At 46.2% G+C, this 21146-nt stretch overlaps 1 protein-coding gene across 3 annotated transcripts in view; it reads right to left on the minus strand.

Moving 5' to 3' along the window:
* Positions 1-21146, minus strand: part of SNX13 (sorting nexin 13) — a 483917-nt gene that overhangs the window by 336115 nt on the left and 126656 nt on the right. For all 3 annotated transcript variants that reach the window (XM_030201510.1, XM_030201500.1, XM_030201519.1), the window contains 2 exons: positions 8815-8942; positions 4729-4830 (listed from right to left, as the gene is read on the minus strand). In XM_030201510.1, the coding sequence (XP_030057370.1) occupies positions 4729-4830; positions 8815-8942 (230 nt within the window). The remainder of the gene's footprint in view (positions 1-4728; positions 4831-8814; positions 8943-21146) is intronic.

Here is a 21146-nt window from a genome sequence, read left to right on the forward strand (position 1 = left end):
TAGAGCTCCTGCCTCGAAGGTGTTCTTCACCAACCAATCGTCAAGATAAGGGAACACATGCACTTCCAGTCTGCGCAGCGACGCCGCTACCACCGCCAGGCATTTTGTAAACACCCTGGGCGCAGAGGCGAGGCTAAAGGGTAGCACACAATACTGAAAGTGCTGCGTTCCCAGACGGAATCGAAGATACTGCCTGTGAGCTGGCAGTATCGGGATGTGTGTATAAGCATCCTTTAAGTCCAGAGAGCATAGCCAATCGTTTTCCTGAATCATGGGAAGAAGGGTGCCCAGGGAAAGCATCCTGAACTTTTCTTGGACCAGATATTTGTTCAGGCCCTCAGGTCTAGGATGGGAAGCATCCCCCCTGTTTTCTTGTGCACAAGAAAGTACCTGGAATAGAACCCCAGCCCTTCCTGCCCCAGTGGCACGGGCTCGACCGCATTGGCGCTGAGAAGGGCGGAGAGTTCCTCTGCAAGTACCTGCCTGAGCTGGAAGCTGAAAGACTGAGCTCCCGGAGGGCAATTTGGAGGTTTTGATATCAAATTGATGGAGTATCCCAGCCGGACTATTTGAAGAACCCACCGGTCGGAGGTTACGAGAGGCCACCTTTGGTGAAAAAATTTTAACCTCCCCCCAACTGGTAGATCGTCCGGCACGGACACTTTTGTCGGCTATGCTCGCCTGAAGCCAGTCAAAAGCCCATCCCTTGCTTTTGCGGGGGAGCTGCAGGGGCCTGTTGAGGTGCACGCTGTTGACATGAACAAGCGCGCTGGGGCTTAGCCTGAGCAGGCTGGCGAGAAGGTGGATTGTAACTACGCCTATTAGAAGCATAAGGAACATTCCTCCTTCCCCCATAAAAACGTCTACCTGATGAGGTAGATGCTGAAGGCGGCCGGTGGGAGAGTTTGTCGAATGCGGTGTCCCGCTGGTGGAGCTGCTCAGCCACCTGTTCGACCTTCTCACCAAAAATGTTATCCCTCTGGCAAGGAGCATCCGCAATCCGCTGCTGGACTCGATTCTCCAGGTCAAAGGCACACAGCCATGAGAGTCTGCGCTTCACTATCCCTTGAGCAGCGGCCCTGGACGCAACATCAAAAGTGTCGTAGGCACCCCTGGACAGGAATTTCTTACACACCTTCAGCTGCCTGACCACCTCCTGAAAAGGCTTGGCCTGCTCCGACGGGAGATTCTCAACCAAGTCCACCAGCTGCCATACATTGTTCCCAAGTGGATGTTCGTGTAGAGCTGGTAGGACTGAATCTTGGACACGAACATAGCAGAATAATAGGCCTTCCTCCCAAAAGAGTCTAGGGTTCTCGACTCGCGCCCCGGGGCCCCGAGGCGTAATCCCAAAAACCCCTGGCTTTCTTGAGAGCAGAATCCACAACGCCAGAGTCATGAGGAAACTGGATCTTCATCAACTCTGGGTCCCCATGGATCTTATACTGGGACTCAAGCTTTTTGGGAATGTGGGGATTAGATAACGGTTTTGCCCAGTTCGTCAGCAATGTCTGTTTAAGGACATTATGCAGAGGAACAGTGGATTCCTTAGGTAGCGAAGGATAGTCCAGGACCTCGAACATCTCAGCCCTGGGCTCATCCTCAGTAACCAATGGGAAGGGAATGGCCGTAAACATTTCCCGTACAAAAGAGGAGAAGGACAAGCTCTCAGAAAGAGAAAGCTTCCTCTCTGGTGAAGGAGTGGAATCAGAGGGAAGACCACAAGACTCCTCGTCAGAGAAATATCTGGGGTTTTCCTCTGCTTCCAACGAGTCCTCCTCCTCGGTATCGGACACCAGCTCCCTGACTGCAGTCCGAATCTGAGCCAGTCTCGACGCCGAGGCACTACGTCGTTGATGGCGGGGTCGAGAAGAAGACTGCCACACCGGCGGCAATGAAGCTCCCTCCACTGACGACGCCAGGGAGTCAACTCAGGTGGTCGCCGAAGCAGACACCTCACCGGCACTGATACAGGCGAAGCCGATACCACAAGCACCACCGGCATCGAGACCTCACCACGGGTGGGGAGCCAGCCGCTTCAAGCACCCCCGGTACCAAAGCTGACGATCGCCGCAGCCCTTCCATGATCCCAGGAAGGATGGCTCGGAGGCACTCGTCAAGAGCATCTGTCGAGAGAAGCTGAGAGACCGGTGCAGGACACGATGCCAGAACCTGCCTGGGGTGGGGAGGCAGTACCGGGCTGTCCGGGGAGAAGCGCATCGACACCTCCTGGATAGAGGGGGAGCGGTCCTCTCGGCGTTGACGCTTAGCGGGTGCCGAATCTTTCAGCGCCCCGAAGCTCTCAGTACCGTGGCGGGAAGGCGACCGATGGCAATGCTTCTTCGCCTTCGCTCGAAGCACGTCACCAGAAGCCCCCGGTACCAACGAGGAGGACATGGAATCCACACGCCTCCTCGGGGATGGGTCCGAAAGAGGACGGTCCCAATGGCTCTGTACCGCAGAAGCCCTCGAGGCAGGTGGAGACCCACTCGATGGCTCACTGCTACCAGCATGGGGGGCCCTATGGACAGCCATCACCTGCGCTCCCGACATCGATGCACTCTCCGATGCAGACATCGATAACGCCGTCGATGACCTCGGTACCGCTACCGACGTCGATGAACCGGATGGGGCTCCGAACAGCAGGTTCTACTGAGCCGATCTCGCCGCCTGGGTCCTCTTTTTGAGTTGAAGACACAAAGTGCAGGCGTTGGGACGATGACCAGCCCCCAGACACTGAAGACACAAAACGTGCGGATCAGTGAGCGAGATCATCCAGTTGCACCGCGTTCACTTCTTGAAGCTGCTGGCAGGCTTCGAGGACATGAGAGGAAAAATTGCGTTGGCGAAATTAGAACTCGCGATGATGCCGAAAAAAGGCACCAAAATCAGGGAAAAAACCCTGTACGGGCGGGTCAAAAAGGCTGCACACGAAAGCGAAAGGAAACTTAGAGGTCAAACACTAAGCGGTAAAGGAAAACGTTTTGTTTTTTTTCTTAATAAAACAAGAAAAACTCGACAAGGAAAAATCCCCGAAGAGCAAACGAAGGGATGAGCAGCAAAAAATAAGCTGTGAAGGCTCTCTCTGGGGCACAGAGCAGCGAAAAAACAGCCACTCTGACCGCAGAAAAAAAGAGACAGGCACGTTCGCGCACGTGCGAGGGCTCTGCAAACTTTGTTGCTAGGAAGATTCCGTTCCTGGGGCTGCCGTCGGACGTCATCCATATGTGAGAACAAGCAGCCTGCTTGTCCTCGGAGAATATTAGGATCATAATAATCGAGAAGCTAGCTGTCAGAAAAGCGAAGCCGATTACCCAGATGGTGATCAGAGAGCACCACACAGATATATTTTGATATTCTTGATTTTTGGCTATCAGGTCAACGGATTCTGGTTAAATTTTTGACTTCTTTAATTTAATGCAAACAAACAAGAATCAGAATGCAGAATTTATATAAAGTATTGCACAATATTGTCTAAAAAAAAAAAAAATTCCAAAAGGCTAAGAGGCCATTTTACTAAAGCATAGTGCACGCCTACAGACATTAGTGCGTGCAAAATGCTACTATGCATTCTATTTTATATCTATGGGTCACATGGCACTTAGCACATATGTCTGTTAATGCATGCAAAGCTTTAGTAAAAGGGCCCCTAAGTAACATCAGGCAGCCATATCCACCTACTGCTCAGTACAGTAGGAACAGCAAAGCCTGGCAGAGGCTTCCTTGCAGACGGTATATGCTATGCTAAAAGGATGCACTGCTTGCTAAAATATGCGACTATCTCTGGGAAAGATGGGAAAAGGTGACTAAAGTCACCAGAAACTACAAATGAGGTTTTAATGAATTATTTTAGAACAAACAACTTATAATACAGCAGTTCAAACTCTATCCTTTTATGTGAAAAAATTTAAAAAAAGTTACAGAAGTTCAAACATGTAAAATTTTCAGACTGCTTATGAACTCAATGACATGAAAAATTGGCCAGTCTCAACATTTTGGTTTCGAGATTTTAGCCACCTTTTTCCAGGCTGGCTGGGAATGCTGTGGGGCTGGGATTCAAAGCACCTGGTTGAGGGCAGTTTCAGCCATTGCTCAATAGCTGGATCTAATGGCCAGATTCAAAGCCCACACTAGGTACCATACAGACAGAATATGTGGCCCCAAGCCAGTGGCGTTCCTAGGGGGGATGACACCCGGGGCGGATCGCCGATGCGCCCTGCCCCCCGGGTGCAGCGCCCCCCCCCCCCGGGGGCACGCCGCTGGGGGGGGGGGGGGGGGGGGTGCCGCACGCCTGCCGGCTCTTCGTTTTCATGCTCCCTCTGCCCCGGAACAGGAAGTAACCTGTTCTGGGGCAAAGGGAGCATGAAAACGAAGAGCCGACAGGCGCGCGGCACCCCCCCAGCGGCGTGCACCCGGGGCGGACCGCCCCCCCCCCCCCCCCTTGGTACGCCACTGCCCCAAGCTGAAGACTGTCACTAGAACAGTAGAGCTGGAGCAGCATGCAGTGGGGGAATATATGAACAAGGGAAGAAATTCTAGAAACTACAAACTTAACTTATAGTGCCACAACCCGATACAAAACTGATTCTGTTTGAAGATAGATTCCCAAAGGGGTAATTGTTATGATTTGAGCAAAACTCAGCCAGCACAGATGGTACAGATGAACTTATGTTATGGAAACAAAACCTCTTTCATACACTGCACTCTTGCTTCAGATATAACTATCACCTTCCTCATCTTTGGGTGAAGAGCAGACCAAATCACGACAGATTTCCTTCTCCATTTCAACTTCCACCTCAAAGAAAGTATCTACAAAATCTTCCACTGCATCTGGAAGAAAAAAAATATATAAAATTAATGTTAATTTTCTTAAAGGGAAAAAAGGCAATTAAATTATTGTTACAACATAGCTAAATCTGAGAACTGCAAATGTTTAGAATACAAAAAAACAAAAACAAATTCCCATCTTATTGTTACTTAAAACTGGGGCTGTACCATTTAACGCATTAATAATGTGATTGATGCGTTAAATGTTTAACATGTGTTAAAAACTTTAATGCATATTAAATGGCAGCTCTCTCTCACCCACAACCATCCAAGTCTTGCTCACCTGAGCTGAAGAGACCAACTGCTGGGTCAATCCTGCTGCTGCTGTTGGAAGAGGCAGCTGCCAGTGTTGGCGTGAGAGAAGCAGAGCCACATATCCACAACCCAGAAGTGACCGCGGAAGTATGAGCCTGTGGCACTTCTGGTCTACTGGAGCAAGGTAGGAGAGGCTCTGGGCTGCATCTTTAGAGCCCAAAAGAGGTGGCCCGTTGGAATAGAACGCCCGCGTTCTCTCATATGCTGCTTCTACCTGCCCCCTCCGCCTTTAACGCTAAAGGCAGGCTGCTTCTGTCATTCGCTTAAAGTCTCTCAGTCTCACTGTAGTGTCCCACCTCCTTCGACAGAACTTCCTGATTCTGGGCGGGACGCGAGAGAGAGAGAGACTTTGGTAAATGAAAGAAGCAGCCTGCCTTCAGCATTAAAGGCGAGGTCAGAAGGTGAAAGGGGCAGGTAGAAGCAGTACGAGAGTGAGAGAGAGGATAAGGACAGCATGGGGGTGGGAAGGAGAGCAGGAAGAGGTAAGCAGAGGTGTCAGGAGGAGGTGGAAGAGAGAGAGATGAGGACCTGGGGGGTACCTGATAGGGATAGATGCTGGATATATGGAATGGGGGGGAAAAAAACAAAGAAAGGAGATATGCCCATGGACTGGAGGGGACAGGAGGGCAAGAGAGGGAAGAAATGGTGCTCACAGGATGGAGAGAAAGGAAACGATGGTGCCCATGGAAGGGAGGGGAGGACATAGTGGAATGGAGGAGTGGCCTAGTGGTTAGAGCATCGATCTTGCAATCCAGAGGTGGCCAGATCAAATCCCACTGCTGCTCCTTGTGATCTTTGGCAAGTCACTTAACCCTCCATTGCCTCAGCTACAAACTTAGATTGTGAGCCCTCTTGGGACAGAGAAATATCCAGAGTACCTGAATGTAACTCACCTTGAGCTACTACTGAAAAAGGTGTGAGCAAAATCTAAATAAATAAATAATAGTGCTGGTGGAAAGAAAAGAGATGGTACCCATGGAGGAGAGGGAAAGTGGAGGGAAGGGAACAGAAGAGAGAAGGAAGGAGTTGGGAAGAGAGGAGAGGAGGTGGTGTTCATGGAGGGGAGGGGAAAGGAGGACATGGTGACCTTGAAGAGAAGGGGAAGGGGAGAGAAGAGAGATGGTATCCATGGAGAGGAGGGGAAGGGAAGAGAGAAGATGGAAACTAGATAAATTTGAGCAAGAGGAAGAAAAATGGATATAAGGCAGGAAATGAAAGAAGAGAAAGAAAATAAAAGAAATGGTGAATAGACAGGAGGTCCAGCAAAACAGAGTTCAGAGCAGAGGGAAGCAGAACCAGACAGTGAATAAGATAATTAGAAAGAAAACCACCAGACAACAAACGTGAGATAAATTATTTGTAGTTTAGTAACTGAAATGTCAGTTTTGAGAAATTATATCTGCTGTCTATATATATATTTATTTATTCATGACATTTATACTCCATATTAGCCTGAAATAGACTCAACTTCAATGTGGCTTACAAACAAGTGAATAAAACATAATGTACAGAATATAAAACAAATTACAATAAGTTCAAAAAGCAAATTAACACATGTGCAGTAAGTAACCAGGGATTTAGACTATCTCAAAGACAAACAAGTAAGGGTGGATAGGTGAGAGCATAATTAGGCAGCACGAGATGGGAAAAGAGATTAAGAAAAGGATATGGGTAGAATTCAAATAGGGTTCTTTGTATTCAGAAAGGCCAGACTGAAGAAATGTGCTTTCAGAAAACTTCTAAAAGTTAGGTAATCATCTGTAAACTTGATTGATTTAGGATGATAACTCCAACCTTCGGTGCCTTGATAGGAGAAATTAGCAGAGTGAATTGTTTTATACATCACATTCTTACAGATAGGGAAATGTAAGACAAGATGATGAAATAGCATTACAAGAGGGTAATTCAATAAGATTATTCATATATGATAGGGCTTGACCAAACAGAATTCGGTGAACTTAAACGCATAATTTGAAAGATATTCTAATCTCTTATTGGTAACCAATGTAGCTCATATAAAAGAGTAGCAGCTTTGGTAAAGCAAGGAGATCTACTATAAGACAAGCAGCATTATTATGAGCTGTTTGTAATTTTTCAAGACCACCACCTTTAAGTCCAGCATAGATAGAATTGCAATAGTTGAATTTGGTGAGGACAAGGAATTGAACCAAAGTACAAAATACAAATTTAGAGAAAAATGGCCCCAATCTCTTTAGCTTCCAAAGTGAGTGAAAGACACTCGAGGTCAACTTAGAGACTTGGTTTTCAAGGGTGAGAAAAACGATCTATTCTGACTCCCAAGATTTTCATTGATGACTCAAGGGAATAGGTTTTGTTCATAATAGTAAAGTTACTAAGATTCTTAGAATGGTGAAAGTTAGTTATAATTAGAAACTTAGTTTTATCCATATTAAGTTTTAGTTTCAAATTAGAAGCCCATGATTCCACAAGTTTTATCAGTAGACTAATCATGTGAGTTATGTCAAGTAATTCCTTAGAGAATGGGATATAAATGGTGACATCATCAGCATATATGTATGCCGAAAAACCATGTTTTCTAAAAGATGACAAAGAGGTATCATCATAATGTTAAACAAGATGGAGGAAAGAGGGGAACCCTGAGGACCCCACAGCCAGGAGATCAAGTGGAAGAGAGTACACCTGATTGTTTAACTTGACACAATCTTGATCTTAAGAAGCCAGACCACCATTTCAGGACAACTCCACAGATTCCATAATAGTCAAGAATATTTAAAAGAATATTATGAACAACAGAATCAAAGGCACTGGATAGATCAAATTGAACAGATATTTTGTTGCCAAAATTTAATTCTCTCCTAAAGTTAGCTAAGGGGATGGTAAGCACAGTTTCTGTACTGTAAGAGGGCCTAAAACAAGATTGTGAACTATGTGAAATAGCATGAAGCCGGAATAAGCTAAGTACAACCTGTATTTAAGAGTATTTCTTCCATCTACAAAAAGAAAAAGTTTTTTGTATATTTTAGGAAAGTGGTAGGGAGGAAGGAGTGCAGTGATGTGTTACGGGTGTCAGCAGTAATATACTGCGCACAAGTTCTGTGACAACTACCCCTCCTACTGAGCACTGTTAGCAATTAAAAAAGAAAAAAAACATTGGACACTTGCACTATTTAAATTTTGTCAGAATATTGGTTTCTTTGTATAACATTTATCAAAATAATATTGCCATTGACAGAAGGAAAGAAACCTTGAGACAACATCAAAGTAAGATTTGAATGCAAATAATGTAAGAATAAATCAGGAGCTGACTTGAGGAGATAAGCAGAACACATATCAAACAGACAATGTGAATTTGCGTAACGCATGATTGACCTGATCAGTATTCGCTGGATGAAAAACGGACCAGATACTATATGCTTGAAAATGAGGCAGTAAAGGATCATGTAAATAGAGAAAATAGTCTATAAATGAAGGGGCATTGGTTAAGTTGTAGTCTGATTTTAGTTATTTTCTGTTTATAATAAGTAGCCAAGAGGTCAGCAGTACATAAGGAACCAGCTGAATTGGTTATTATGATTAATCGTGCGATTGAAAAATTTTGACTGCACTTAATCGTGCGGTTGAACCTTATAATTGATGTAAAGCCCTACTAAAAACCCAAGCACATTATTTTTTTCTTCTTCTTATGCTTACCTTTCTTTTGCTTTTGATCTTCTTTTTCTATTGTCCTTTGTTGAGCTTTCCTGAATACTCTAAGATGTGTGGCAAAATCGTCCACCAGACGTGTTGTAAAATATGGTTGCCAGTCTACTTCTTTCGACCTGAAAAAGAAAAAATACAAGCTATACAGTCACTAAAGTTTTAGCAGCATTTTTAAAAAAAATGTGTTAATCTTCTGATCACACAATACTACAATAATTACCACTTCAATTAGTACAAACAGTAAAGTATGACTCCATATTAATATTTACTGTTAATCCAATTGAATGTAGGTAACATATATATATACACTACAACAAATGAAATAATGCAAGTTTGAATATAAAGCAAAGAAACTTACCTGCATCAGGTATTCTATGAGGACAACAGGCACCATATCCTCACAAGTGGGTAGACGCCAATCCATGTCACCTAGTCCTAAATGCCATAGTAAAAAACAAGAGCTTTGGGGAGTATGGGCTCCGTGCCCCACTGCACATGTGCGAGTGCCTTCCCACCCACCATGCGAACGCGACTCCCTCAGTTTAATCAAAAAGTAAAAAAAAAAAAAAAAAACAAATGAAAGGAGACAACTCCAAGGGGAGGTGGGCAGGATTGTGAGAATATGGTACCTGCTGTCCTCAGAGAATACCTGATACAGGTAAGTATCTTCACTTTCTCCGAGGACAACAGGTTCCAATATTCTCACAAGTGGGGAATCCCTAGCATTCAGGCTCACCCAAAACAACAAATATTGGTCAATTGAGCCTCGCAACAGCAAGTACTTAACGCAGATTAACTTGAAACTATATACAAACAAAACATGGATCATGATAGCTCGCTAGCATGACTGACAGAAACAGGTATCAATGGAACAGTACTTGTTGGTTCAGATCCTATCAGATAGGCAACAATCCATAATGTTTGGCAGCAACTCATCATCACCATGGACACTGACCTGTGGGGTACCACAAGGATCGATACTGTCACCTATTCTGTTCAATATCTACCTCAAGCCACTAGCTGAACTGATTCGGACAATGGACACTCAGTTCTACATCTATGCGGACGATGTGCAGCTACTCATACCCATTGAACCTGACTTATCTACAGTCTTGAATAAACTGATTACCTAACATCAATTCAAGAATGGGCTAAACACAATAAACTTTGCCTGAACCCAAGTAAAACTGAGCTTCTCTGGGTCACTAACACAAGTGGATACATACCTGACATCAAACTCTCTTTTGGGAAGTATGAACTCCCCCTCAAATCACAAGTCAGGAACCTTGGAATAGAGTTAGATTCAACACTTACTCTGATTCCCCAAATACAAGCTACCTTCAAGAGCTGCTTCTACTATTTGCGACAGCTACTCTGCCTCTCTCCTCACATCGAGAACATAAATCGTATCCCAGTTGTGCATGCCATGGTAACATCAAGACTGGATTACTGCAATGAACTATACAATGGTCTTACTACAAAGGGCCTGCACCAGCTCCAGTTGATTCAGAATGCAGCAGCAAGACTCATAGAAGGTTGCAAGCGACGTAACCACATCACACCATTTTTGCAAAAACTTCACTGGCTATCAGTACAATACAGGGCTACATTTAAAACTCTCTGTCTGATCTTCAAGTCCCTGAAAGGAAATGGCCCTGAGTATCTGGAATAGGATGATCCTCCACACACAGCCAAGGACACTAACTTCTCCCAAGGACTTTCACTAACCACACCCTCTCCAAAAGACATTACATGATGTGATACTCGTAAGAGAGCCTTCTCTGGAGTAGCTCCCACACTCTGGAATGCACTGCCTGAAAGGATACGCTTAACAGAAGATTATCTCGACTTTAGGAAGCAGGTGAAGGCTTGGCTTTTCAACCAGGCCTTTAATGGAAGCAGTTACTAACTTGTTAGTCTCACTCACACACACAAGGAGTGACTCGGGCTGCATATACTGCAGCGGGATGTTTATCCACTCCTACTGTGAGATAATATTTAACCATCTCTCTGACCTCATGTGCAACTTTCTTCAAATCAGTCACCTTACTTTCTAACTCTTCCTACTTTCTTACCCATCTATATGTTACAACTCTGCCTTAACCTTCACTATCAATTATAATGTTCCATTACGTATTGTGTTGACATTGCAAAGAGTATACCATGCCACATTTTGTATTGTTACTACTTACTACTACTTATTTCTAAAGTGCTACTAGACTTATGCAGCGCTGTACACTTGAACATGAAGAGACAGTCCCTGCTCAACAGAGCTTACAATCTAATTAGGACAGACAAACAGGACAAACAAGAGATAAGGGAATATTAAAGTGAGGATGATAAAATAAGGGTTCTGAACAAGTGAATAAGGGTTAGGAGTTAAAAGCAGCATCAAAAAGGTGAGCTTTTAGCTTAGATTTGAAGACGGCCAGAGATAGAGCTTGACGTACTGGCTCAGGAAGTCTATTCCAGGTATATGGTGCAGCAAGATAAAAGGAACGGAGTCTGGAGTTAGCAGTGGAGGAGAAGAGTGCAGATAAGAGAGATTTACCCAGTGAACGGAGTTCCCAGGGAGGAATGTAGGGAGAGATGAGAGTGGAGAGGTACTGAGGAGCTGCAGAGTGAATGCACTTATAGGTCAATAAGAGGAGTTTGAACTGTACGCGGAAATGGATAGGAAGCCAGTGAAGTGACTTGAGGAGAGGGCTAATATGAGCATAACGACACTGGCGGAATATTAGTCGTGCAGCAGAATTGTTAATTGAATATTTTTACTGCTGTAGCTGCGTATTGCTCATGTTTGATCTATTCTTACCGTACACCACCTTAAGTGAATTCAAAAAGGCGATAAATAAATCCTAATAAACAAACAAACAAACTAGATGAGAGTGCAGCCTGGAACAGAAGAAAATGGACCTAGGAGGGTGGAGTTGGATTCTAGACCCCAAACAGATTCTGCAATACTGACTGCCCAAACCGAATGTCGCATCAGGTATCCTGCTCAAGGCAGTAGTGAAATGTGAATGTGTGGACTGAAGACAATGTCGCTGCCTTGCAAATCTCGTCAATAGAGGTTGACTTCAAGTGGGCTACCGATGAAGCCACGTCTCTAACATTATGAGCTGTGACATGACCCTCCAAAGTCAGCCCAGCCTGGGCATAATCAAAGGAAATGCAATCTGCTAGCCAATTGGATATGGTGCGTTTTGGGAAGTACGAACTTGTCTCAAAGTCAGGAACCTTGGAATACAGTTAGATTCAACACTTACTCTGATTCCCCAAATCCAAGCAACCTTCAAGAGCTACTTCTACTATCTATGACAGCTATGCTGCCTCTCTCCTTACAGCGAGAAGGTAAATCTTATCCCAATTGTACATGCCATGATAACATCAAGACTGGATTACTGCAATGCACTATACAATATTCTGACTGTAAAGGGCCTGCACCAGCTCCAGTTGATTCAGAATGCAGCAGCAAGACTCATAGAAGGTTGCAAGCGACGTGACCACATCACACCATTTTTGCAAAAACATCATTGGCTACCAGTACAATACAGGGCTAAATTTAAAACACTCTGTCTGATCTTCAAGGCCCTAAAAGGAAATGGCCCAGAGTATCTAAAAAATAGGATGATCCTCCACACACCGCCAAGGACACTAAGGTCCTCCCAAAACTTTCACTAATTACACCCTCTCCAAAAGACATTACACGATGTGATACCTGCAAGCGAGCCTTCTCCGTAGTAGCCCCCACACTCTGGAATGCACTGTCTGAAAGGCTCCGCTTAACACAAGACTCTCTCTACTTCAGGATGCAGGTGAAAGCTTGGCTGTTCAACCAGGCCTTTAATGGAAGAAGTAACTAACTCGTTAGTCTCACTCACACACAAGGAGTGACTCGGGCTGCATACACTGCAGCAGGACATGTTTATCCACTCCTATCCTAGCTGAGATAATATTTAACCATTTCTCTGACCTCATGTGAAACTTTTATTTATTTATTTATTTATTGCATTTGTATCCCACATTATCCCAACTTTTTTGCGGGCTCAATGTGGCTTACAATTCATCGTGGATATAGGAAATAGAAGGGAACATATATTTATTATTAACAGAGAGTTTTGGGTTAAATGATAGTATTAAAGCAAAAGATAGTATAAAACATTTCTGGATAAGTCAAAGATTATACAGTTACATGTGTTGATCTTTGTTGTATATCTTGTCGAAGAGATAGGTTTTCAATAGTTTGTGGAAATTTGTCAGTTCGTAGACAGTTCTCAAGTTGCGTGGCAACGCGTTCCAGAGCTGCGTGCTCGTATAGGAAAAGGTAGATGCGTGCATTAATTTGTATTTCAGGCCTTTGCAATTTGGTGGATGAAGGTTGAGGAAAGTGCGAGAAGATTGTTTTGCGTTCCTGGGTGGAAGTTCTATTAGGTCTGACATGTAGGCTGGGGCGTCCCCATGGATGATTTTATGGACTAAAGTACAGAGTTTAAACGTGATGAGTTCTTTGAGTGGGAGCTAGTGTAGTTTTTCTCGTAGGGGTTTTGCACTTTCATATTTTGATTTGCCAAGTATTAGTCTGGCTGCCGTGTTTTGAGCTGTCTGGAGGTTTTTTTTTAGTATTTGCTCTTTACAGCTGGCAAAGAGTGAATTACAGTAGTCCAAGTGGCTGTGTACCAATGATTGTACCAGGTTGCGGAAGATATTCCTTGGAAAAAATGGTCTAACTCTTTTTAGTTTCCACATTGAATGGAACATCTTTTTAGTTATGTTTTTCGCATGATTCTCGAGTGTTAGGTGTCTGTCAATGGTAACTCCAAGAATTGTTAGGGTATCCGAAACTGGTAGACTTAGTTTGGGTGTGTTGATGGTGGTAAATTTATTCTTATTGTATTGCGAGGTAAGTATTAGGCATTGGGTTTTTTCCGCATTTAGTTTCAGCTGGAATGCATCTGCCCAGGAATTCATGATGTGTAAGCTTTGGTTGATTTCATTAGAGATTTCCCTTAAGTCTTGTTTGAATGGGATAAAGAACGTTACATCATCAGCGTATATGTAAGGGTTTAGATTCTGATTCGATAGTAGTTTGGCCAATGGTGTCATCATTAGGTTGAATATGGTTGGTGAGAGGGGGGATCCCTGTGGGACTCCGCATTCAGGTGTCCATGTAGCTGATGTAGTCGAATTTGATGTTACTTGATATGAGCGTGTAGTTGAGAACGTTGCCTCCGATTCCAAAGTATTCGAGGATGTGTAGTAAAATTCCATGGTCAACCATGTCAAATTCGCTTGACATGTCGAATTGTAGCAGTAGTATGTTGTTGCCGTTTGCTATCAGTTGTTTGAATCTGGTCATGAGCGTAAATAGTACGGTTTCTGTACTGTGATTAGAGCGGAATCCTGACTGGGAATCGTGTAGTATTGAGAATTTGTTTAGATACTCTGTGAGTTGTTTGGTCACCATTCCTTTTGTTATTTTGGTGATCAAGGGAATGGATGCTAGTGGTCTGTAATTCGTTAGTTCATTAGCATTTTTCTTCGCATCCTTGGGTATTGGGGTGAGTAAAATGTTACCCTTTTCCCTAGGGAAGAGTCCATTTTGTAACATGAAGTTCATGTGGTTTGTTAGGTCTGATATAAATTGTTTAGGGGCCAACTTCATGAGGTTGTTTGGGCATATATCTAGTTTGCAGTGAGATTTGGCGAATCTTTTAAGTGTTTGTGAGATAAGATCTTCTGGTAGTATTGTGAATTCAGTCCAGATTCTGTCTGCTGGGTAGACTCCAGGGTCCGGGTCTAGGCACTCCAGGAGTGTAGTGTATTCGGTTGGACTGACAGGTATTTTGAGTCGCAGTTGTATGATTTTCTCCTTGAAGTATTTCGCCAAATCGTCGGCTCCTGGTGTGTCTATGCTGTTGTTGGTGACTGGGGTGGTGTCTAGTAGTTTATTCACGAGTTGGAAGAGTTTGTGTGTGTCCTTGTAATTGGGTCCGATTTCAGTTTTGTAGTATTGTCTTTTGGTTTATTTTATGGTGTATTTATATCACCTTACCTTCTAACTCTTCCTACTTTCTTACCTATCTATATGTTACATCTTTGCTTTACCTTTCACTATCAATTATAATGTTCTAATACGTATTGTGCTGACATTGTAAGTAGTATACCATGCCATACTTTGTATTGTTTTTGAATATTTTTACTGCTGTAATTGTCTATTGCTCATGTTTGATCTATTCTTACTGTACACTGCCTTGAGTGAATTCTTTCAAAAAGGCGGTAAATAAATCCTAATAAATACTCTGTTATGAAGAAACTTATTATAAGGTGCATCCACTACTAAGGCCTGAAGATCACTGACCCTATGAGCAGAAGTAACAGCCAGCAAGAAAATGGCCTTCCAGGTCAAGTACTTCAGATGGCAGGAATTCAGTGGCTCTAAAGGAGCTTTCATCAGCTGAGTGAGAATGACGTTGAGATCTCATGACACTGGTGGAGGTTTGACAGGTGGCTTTGACAAAAGCAAACCTCTCATGAAGCAAACAACTAAAGGCTGTCCAGAGATAGGCTTACCTTCTACACACCAATCATAAGGACTAATGCACTAAGGTGAACCCATAAGAAGCTGGTCTTGAGAAAAGACTCTGATAAGTGTGTAAGTATTCAAGCAGGGTCTGAGTAGGACAAGAAAGAGGATCTATGGCCTTGCTGTCACACCAGATGGCAAACCTCCTCCATTTAAAAGAATAACACCTCTTAGCAGAATCTTACCTGGAAGCTAGCAAGGCCTGGGAGACACCCTCCGAAAGATCCAAGTAAACAAATTCTAGGCACTCAACATCCAGGCCGTGAGAGCCAAAAAGTGGAGGTTGGGATGTAGAAGCAACCCCCTCATTCTGAGTGATGAGGGTCGGAAAACACTCCAATCTCCACGGTTCTTTGGAGGACAATTCTAGAAGAAGAGGGAACCATATATGTCGCAGTCAGTAGGGAGCGATCAGAATCATGGTTCCGCAGTCTTGCTTGAGTTTCAACCAAAGTCTTTCCCACTAGAGGTATTAGAGGATATGCATACAGAAGGAAAGCATCTGACGCTAGTCTGTCGTGGACCTGAAGCCTGGAGCAGAACTAAGGGACCTTGTGGTTGATCCCAACCTCCACTCTCTGGCTCTCACGGCCTGGATGTTGAGTGCCTAGAATTTGTTTACTTGGATCTTTCGGAGGGTGTCTCCCAGGCCTTGCTAGCTTCCAGGTAAGATTCTGCTAAGAGGTGTTATTCTTTTAAATGGAGGAGGTTTGCCATCTGGTGTGACAGCTTCTCTCTGCCTGCTTGCTTACTCGCTCCAGACCGGGGGCTCCAGCTTCCCGCCTACATGTTCCGGTTCATCTGCTCCAGCCTGCTTGTTCCAGTCCAGATGCCCCAGCGTGTTCCAGTCCGCTTGTTCCAGTCCAGATGCCCCAGCTTGTTCCAGTCCGCCTGATCCCAAGCGTGTTCCAGTCCGCCTGATCTCAGCTTGTTCCGGTCCGCCTGATCCCAGCTTGTTCCAGTCCGCCGATCCAGTTTCCCCCTTGCTCGTTCCAGTCCATCTGCGCCAGCCTGTTTGTTCCGGTCCAAATGCTCAAGTGTGTTCCAATCTGCCTGATCCACCTGCTCCAAGCTCGTTCCAGTCTGCATGATCCAGCTTCCCCTTGCTTGTTCCAGTCCATCTGCTCCACCCTGCTTGTTCCAGTCCAAATCCTCTAGTGTGTGCCAGTCTGCCTGATCCACCTGCTCCAAGCTCGTCCCAGTCCGCCCGATCCCAGCTTGTTCCAGTCCACCGATCCAGCTTCCCATGCTTGCTCCAGTGTTCCAGTCCATCTGCTCCAGCCTACTTGTCTGCTGCTACCTTGTCAACCATTGACTTACCTGCCTGCTGCTACCTTGTCAACCATTGACTTACCTGCTCGCCTGCCTGCGAGCCTCTCTTCCATTGACTTACCCGCCTGCCTGCTGCTAGCTTGTCAACTATTAACTTACCAGTCCATCAATTCCAAACCTCCAACCCAGCTCTCCATTCTATCTGCTTAACACCTTAGTCACCACACAGTCACCTGCTACACCTCAGTCACTACGTATGGCTCCTATCCACATTCTCTTCCTTGCCCTGTCCCTTCCTAATCTCTTCTCCTCCCCACCTCCACTGTCCACCATTGGAACTCGTTGCCCTCCCGCCTGGCCCACCACGGCAATACCCTTTTCACCCCCATCCCTCACCACCTCACCATCCCTCTTATCCCCCTCCTCCATCCTAGCTCTCAACCTTCAACACTTCCTTCCTGCTATTAACCCATCCCCATTCCTCCTAAGTGCACCCCGTCTTCGTCGCCTTCGTCGCCCGTCCTCCCCCTCCATCCTCCGCTCTCTCTTGCTCCTCCTCCTACTATCCGCGGGAGACATTAACCCTAATCCAGGTCCCCCTCATCTGTCCCCGTCCTAGCCACGCGGACGATCCCGGGACGTCTCCAATCTCGTCTCTATTCTCCTCCTCCCCCCTTCTTCCCTCCCCTTCTCTTGCGCCTTGTGGAATGCCCACTCAGTCTGCAACAAACTGCCCTTCACCCACGATCTCTTCATCTCCCACTTCCTTCAACTACTCGCCCTAACTGAAACCTGGATCTCCCCTGACTCTGCCTCAGTCGCAGCCCTTTGCCATGGTGGTTACCTCTTCTCATATAATCCCCGCCCAGTTGGCCGCGGTGGAGGCGTTGGGTTACTACTCTCGCCCTCCTGTAGTTTCCAACCCCTCCTCCTACCGCAATCTCACTGTTTCTCATCCTTTGAAGCCCACTCCATCCGGCTATTCAACCCGCTACCACTCAGAGTGGCAGTCATCTACCGCCCCCCTGATAAATCCTTCTCTTCCTTCCTTACCGACTTCGATGCCTGGCTCTCTGTCTTTCTTGAACCCTCATCTCCATCTCTCATTCTCGGAGACTTTAATATACATGTTGATGACCCATCCGACCCTCACGCTTCTAAGTTCCTCACCCTAACTTCCTCCTTCAACCTCCAGCTGTGCTCTACCACCCCTACTCACCGTGACTGCCATTGTCTTGACCTCGTCCTTTCCTCATCCGGCTCACCCTCCAATTCCAAGCTTCAGCTCTTCCTCTCTCCGATCACCACCTGATCACATTCACACTTCTTCACCCCCCCTGCCCCGCCCAACCTTAGCCACCACCTCCAGGAATCTCCAGGCCATTGACCCCCTCACCTTATCCGCTAGTATCTCTAATCTCCTCCCGTCATCATGTCCTCCGAAACTGTCGACAAAGCGATCTCCGTTTACAATGCCGCTCTCTCCTCTGCTCTGGACACCCTCACACCATCCACCTCCCGTCCCACAAAGCGTACTAATCTCCAGCCCTGGCTGACCCCTTGCATCCGTTACCTTTGCTCCTGCACACGATCTGCCGAACGCCTCTGGAGGAAATCTCGTACTCATTCAAACGTCCTTCACTATAAATTCATGCTATCCTCCTTCAACTCCTCCCTATTCCTTGCAAAACAGGACTATTACAGCCAATTGACCAATTCTCTCAGCTCCAACCCTCGTCGTCTCTTCGCCACCCTTAACTCTCTCAAGGTGCCCCCCGCTCCCACCCCCCCTCACTTTCTCCTCAATCACTGGCTGATTACTTCCACGACAAAATGCAAAGGATCAACCTTGAATTCACTACCAAGCCATCACCCCCCACCCCCCCCTCTTCACCCATTAACCCTCAACCAACCAACCCAGGCCTCCTTCTCCTCCTTTCTTGAGGTCACAAAGGATGAAACCTCCCGCCTTCTTTCCTCCTCGAAAAGCACCACCTGTTCCTCTGATCCCATCCCCACTAACCTACTTAACACCATTGCCCATACTGTCAACCCCTCCACCTGTTGCATCCTTAACCTCTCTCTCTCCACTGCAACTATCCCTGACACCTTCAAGCACGCCGTAGTCACACCTCTCCTCAAAAAACCATCACTCGACCCTACCTGCCCCTCCAACTATCGCCCCATCTCTCTCCTACCCTTCCTCTCCAAAATACTTGATCGCGCCGTTCACAGCCGCTGTCTTGATTTTCTCTCCTCTCATGCCATCCTCTACCCACTCCAGTCCGGTTTCCGCCCTCTCCACTCGACAGAAACAGCACTCTCTAAAGTCTGCAATGACCTGCTCCTGGCCAAATCCAGAGGCCACTACTCCATCCTCATCCTCCTCGATCTTTCTGCCGCTTTTGACACTGTCAATCACAATTTACTTCTCGCCACACTGGCCTCATTTGGGTTCCAGGGCTCTGTGCTCTCCTGGTTCTCCTCCTATCTCTCCCACCGCACATTCAGGGTGCACTCTCATGGATCTTCCTCCACTCCCATCCCGCTATCTGTTGGAGTTCCCCATGGATCTGTTCTTGGACCCCTTCTCTTCTCTATCTACACCTCTTCCCTAGGCTCACTGATCTCATCTCATGGCTTCCAGTATCATCTTTACGCTGACGACACCCAGCTCTCTCTCTCCACACCAGACATCACCGCAGACACCCAGGCCAAGGTATCGGCCTGCCTATCCGACATTGCTGCCTGGATGTCCAACCGCCACCTGAAGCTGAACATGTCCAAGACCGAGCTCCACGTCTTTCCACCTAAGCCCACTTCTCCTCTTCCCCCCCCCCCTCTCTATCTCAGTTGATGGCACCCTCATCCTCCCCACCTCATCTGCCCGCAACCTCGGGGTCATCTTCGACTCCTCCCTCTCCTTCTCTGCGCATATCCAGCAGACTGCCAAAACCTGTCGCTTCTTCCTTTTCAACATCAACAAAATTCGCCCTTTCCTCTCTGAGCACACCACCCGAACTCTCGTCCACGCTCTCATTACCTCTCGTCTCAACTACTGCAACTTGCTCCTCACTGGCCTCCCACTCAGCCATCTATCCCCCCTTCAATCCATTCAGAACTCCGCCGCACGTCTCACATTCCGCCAGAACCGATATACTCATATCACCCCTCTCCTCAAGTCGCTTCACTGGTTTCCAATCAGATACCGCATCCAATTCAAGCTTCTCCTCCTTACTTACAAATGCACTCACTCTGCTGCTCCTCACTACCCTCATCATCCCCCGCGTTCCTGCCCGTAACCTCCGCTCACATGACAAATCCCTCAGTACCCTTCTCCACCATTGCCAACTCCAGGCTCCGCTCATTTTGCCTTGCCTCACCCTATGCCTGGAACAGTCTTCCTGAATCCCTACGCCAAGCCCCCTCCCTACCCATCTTCAAATCCTTGCTTAAAGCTCACCTCTTCAATGCTGCATTTGGAACCTAACCTTTCGAACATATAGGTTGCCCCAATCTGTCTGACCTATCAGATTAACTGTACATTTGTCTTTTAGATTGTAAGCTCTTCGAGCAGGGACTGTCCTTCCATGTTAAATTGTACAGCGCTGCGTAACCCTAGTAGCGCTTTAGAAATGATAAGTAGTAGTAGTATCTGAGTAGGAAAAAGATCCACCGAGGGAGTGCCCCACGCTCTGAAGTTCTCGCAGGCTACGCCCATAGTCAGTGACCACTCGTGAGTTTCATTACCCTGCACATGTTGGCCAGACTGTTGTTAATGCCTGCCAGATAAGTGGCTTGAAGAAACATGTCAGCACGCTCAAAGCCACATCTGGACGGCTTCCTGACACAGAGGGCAAGATCTGCGGCCCCCTTGCTTGTTGGTATAGTACATTGCAACCTGATTGTCTGTTTCAATCAAGATAATTTGGTTGGATAGCCAATCTCTGAAAGCCTTTAGAGCGATCCAGATCACTCGGAGCTCCCGGAGGTTGATCTGAAGATCTGTTTCCTGGGGGGGGGGGGGGGGGGGGGAACCAGGCCCCCTAAGTGTAAAGCCCATCTACATGAGCCCCCCACCTCTAGATACATCCTTCGTCAGCACTTTCTGCGGCTGAAGAATTTGGAATGGGCGTCCCATGGTCAAATTAGATTGAATCGTCCACCACTGAAGAGAATATACAAAATCGGTGGACACATGGATGACATCTTGTAGGTTCCCCGCAGCTTGATGCCACTGAGAAGCTAGGGTCCATTGAGCAGATCTCATGTGCAGATGTGTCACGGGCGTCACATGAACTGTGGAGAGTCTCAACATCTGTCAAGCTGTGACTTGCTGAAATGCTCGAACCTTGGACACTAGGGACAGAAGTTTGTCTGCCCAGGTCTTGGGGAGATAGGCTTGAACCATTCTTGTATCAAGCAATGCTCCAATGAATTCCAATGAACTAGAGTGAGATGGGGT

The sequence above is a fragment of the Microcaecilia unicolor genome, chromosome 1 (genome assembly GCF_901765095.1).
Source record: "Microcaecilia unicolor chromosome 1, aMicUni1.1, whole genome shotgun sequence".
Taxonomy (NCBI): Eukaryota; Metazoa; Chordata; class Amphibia; order Gymnophiona; family Siphonopidae; genus Microcaecilia; species Microcaecilia unicolor.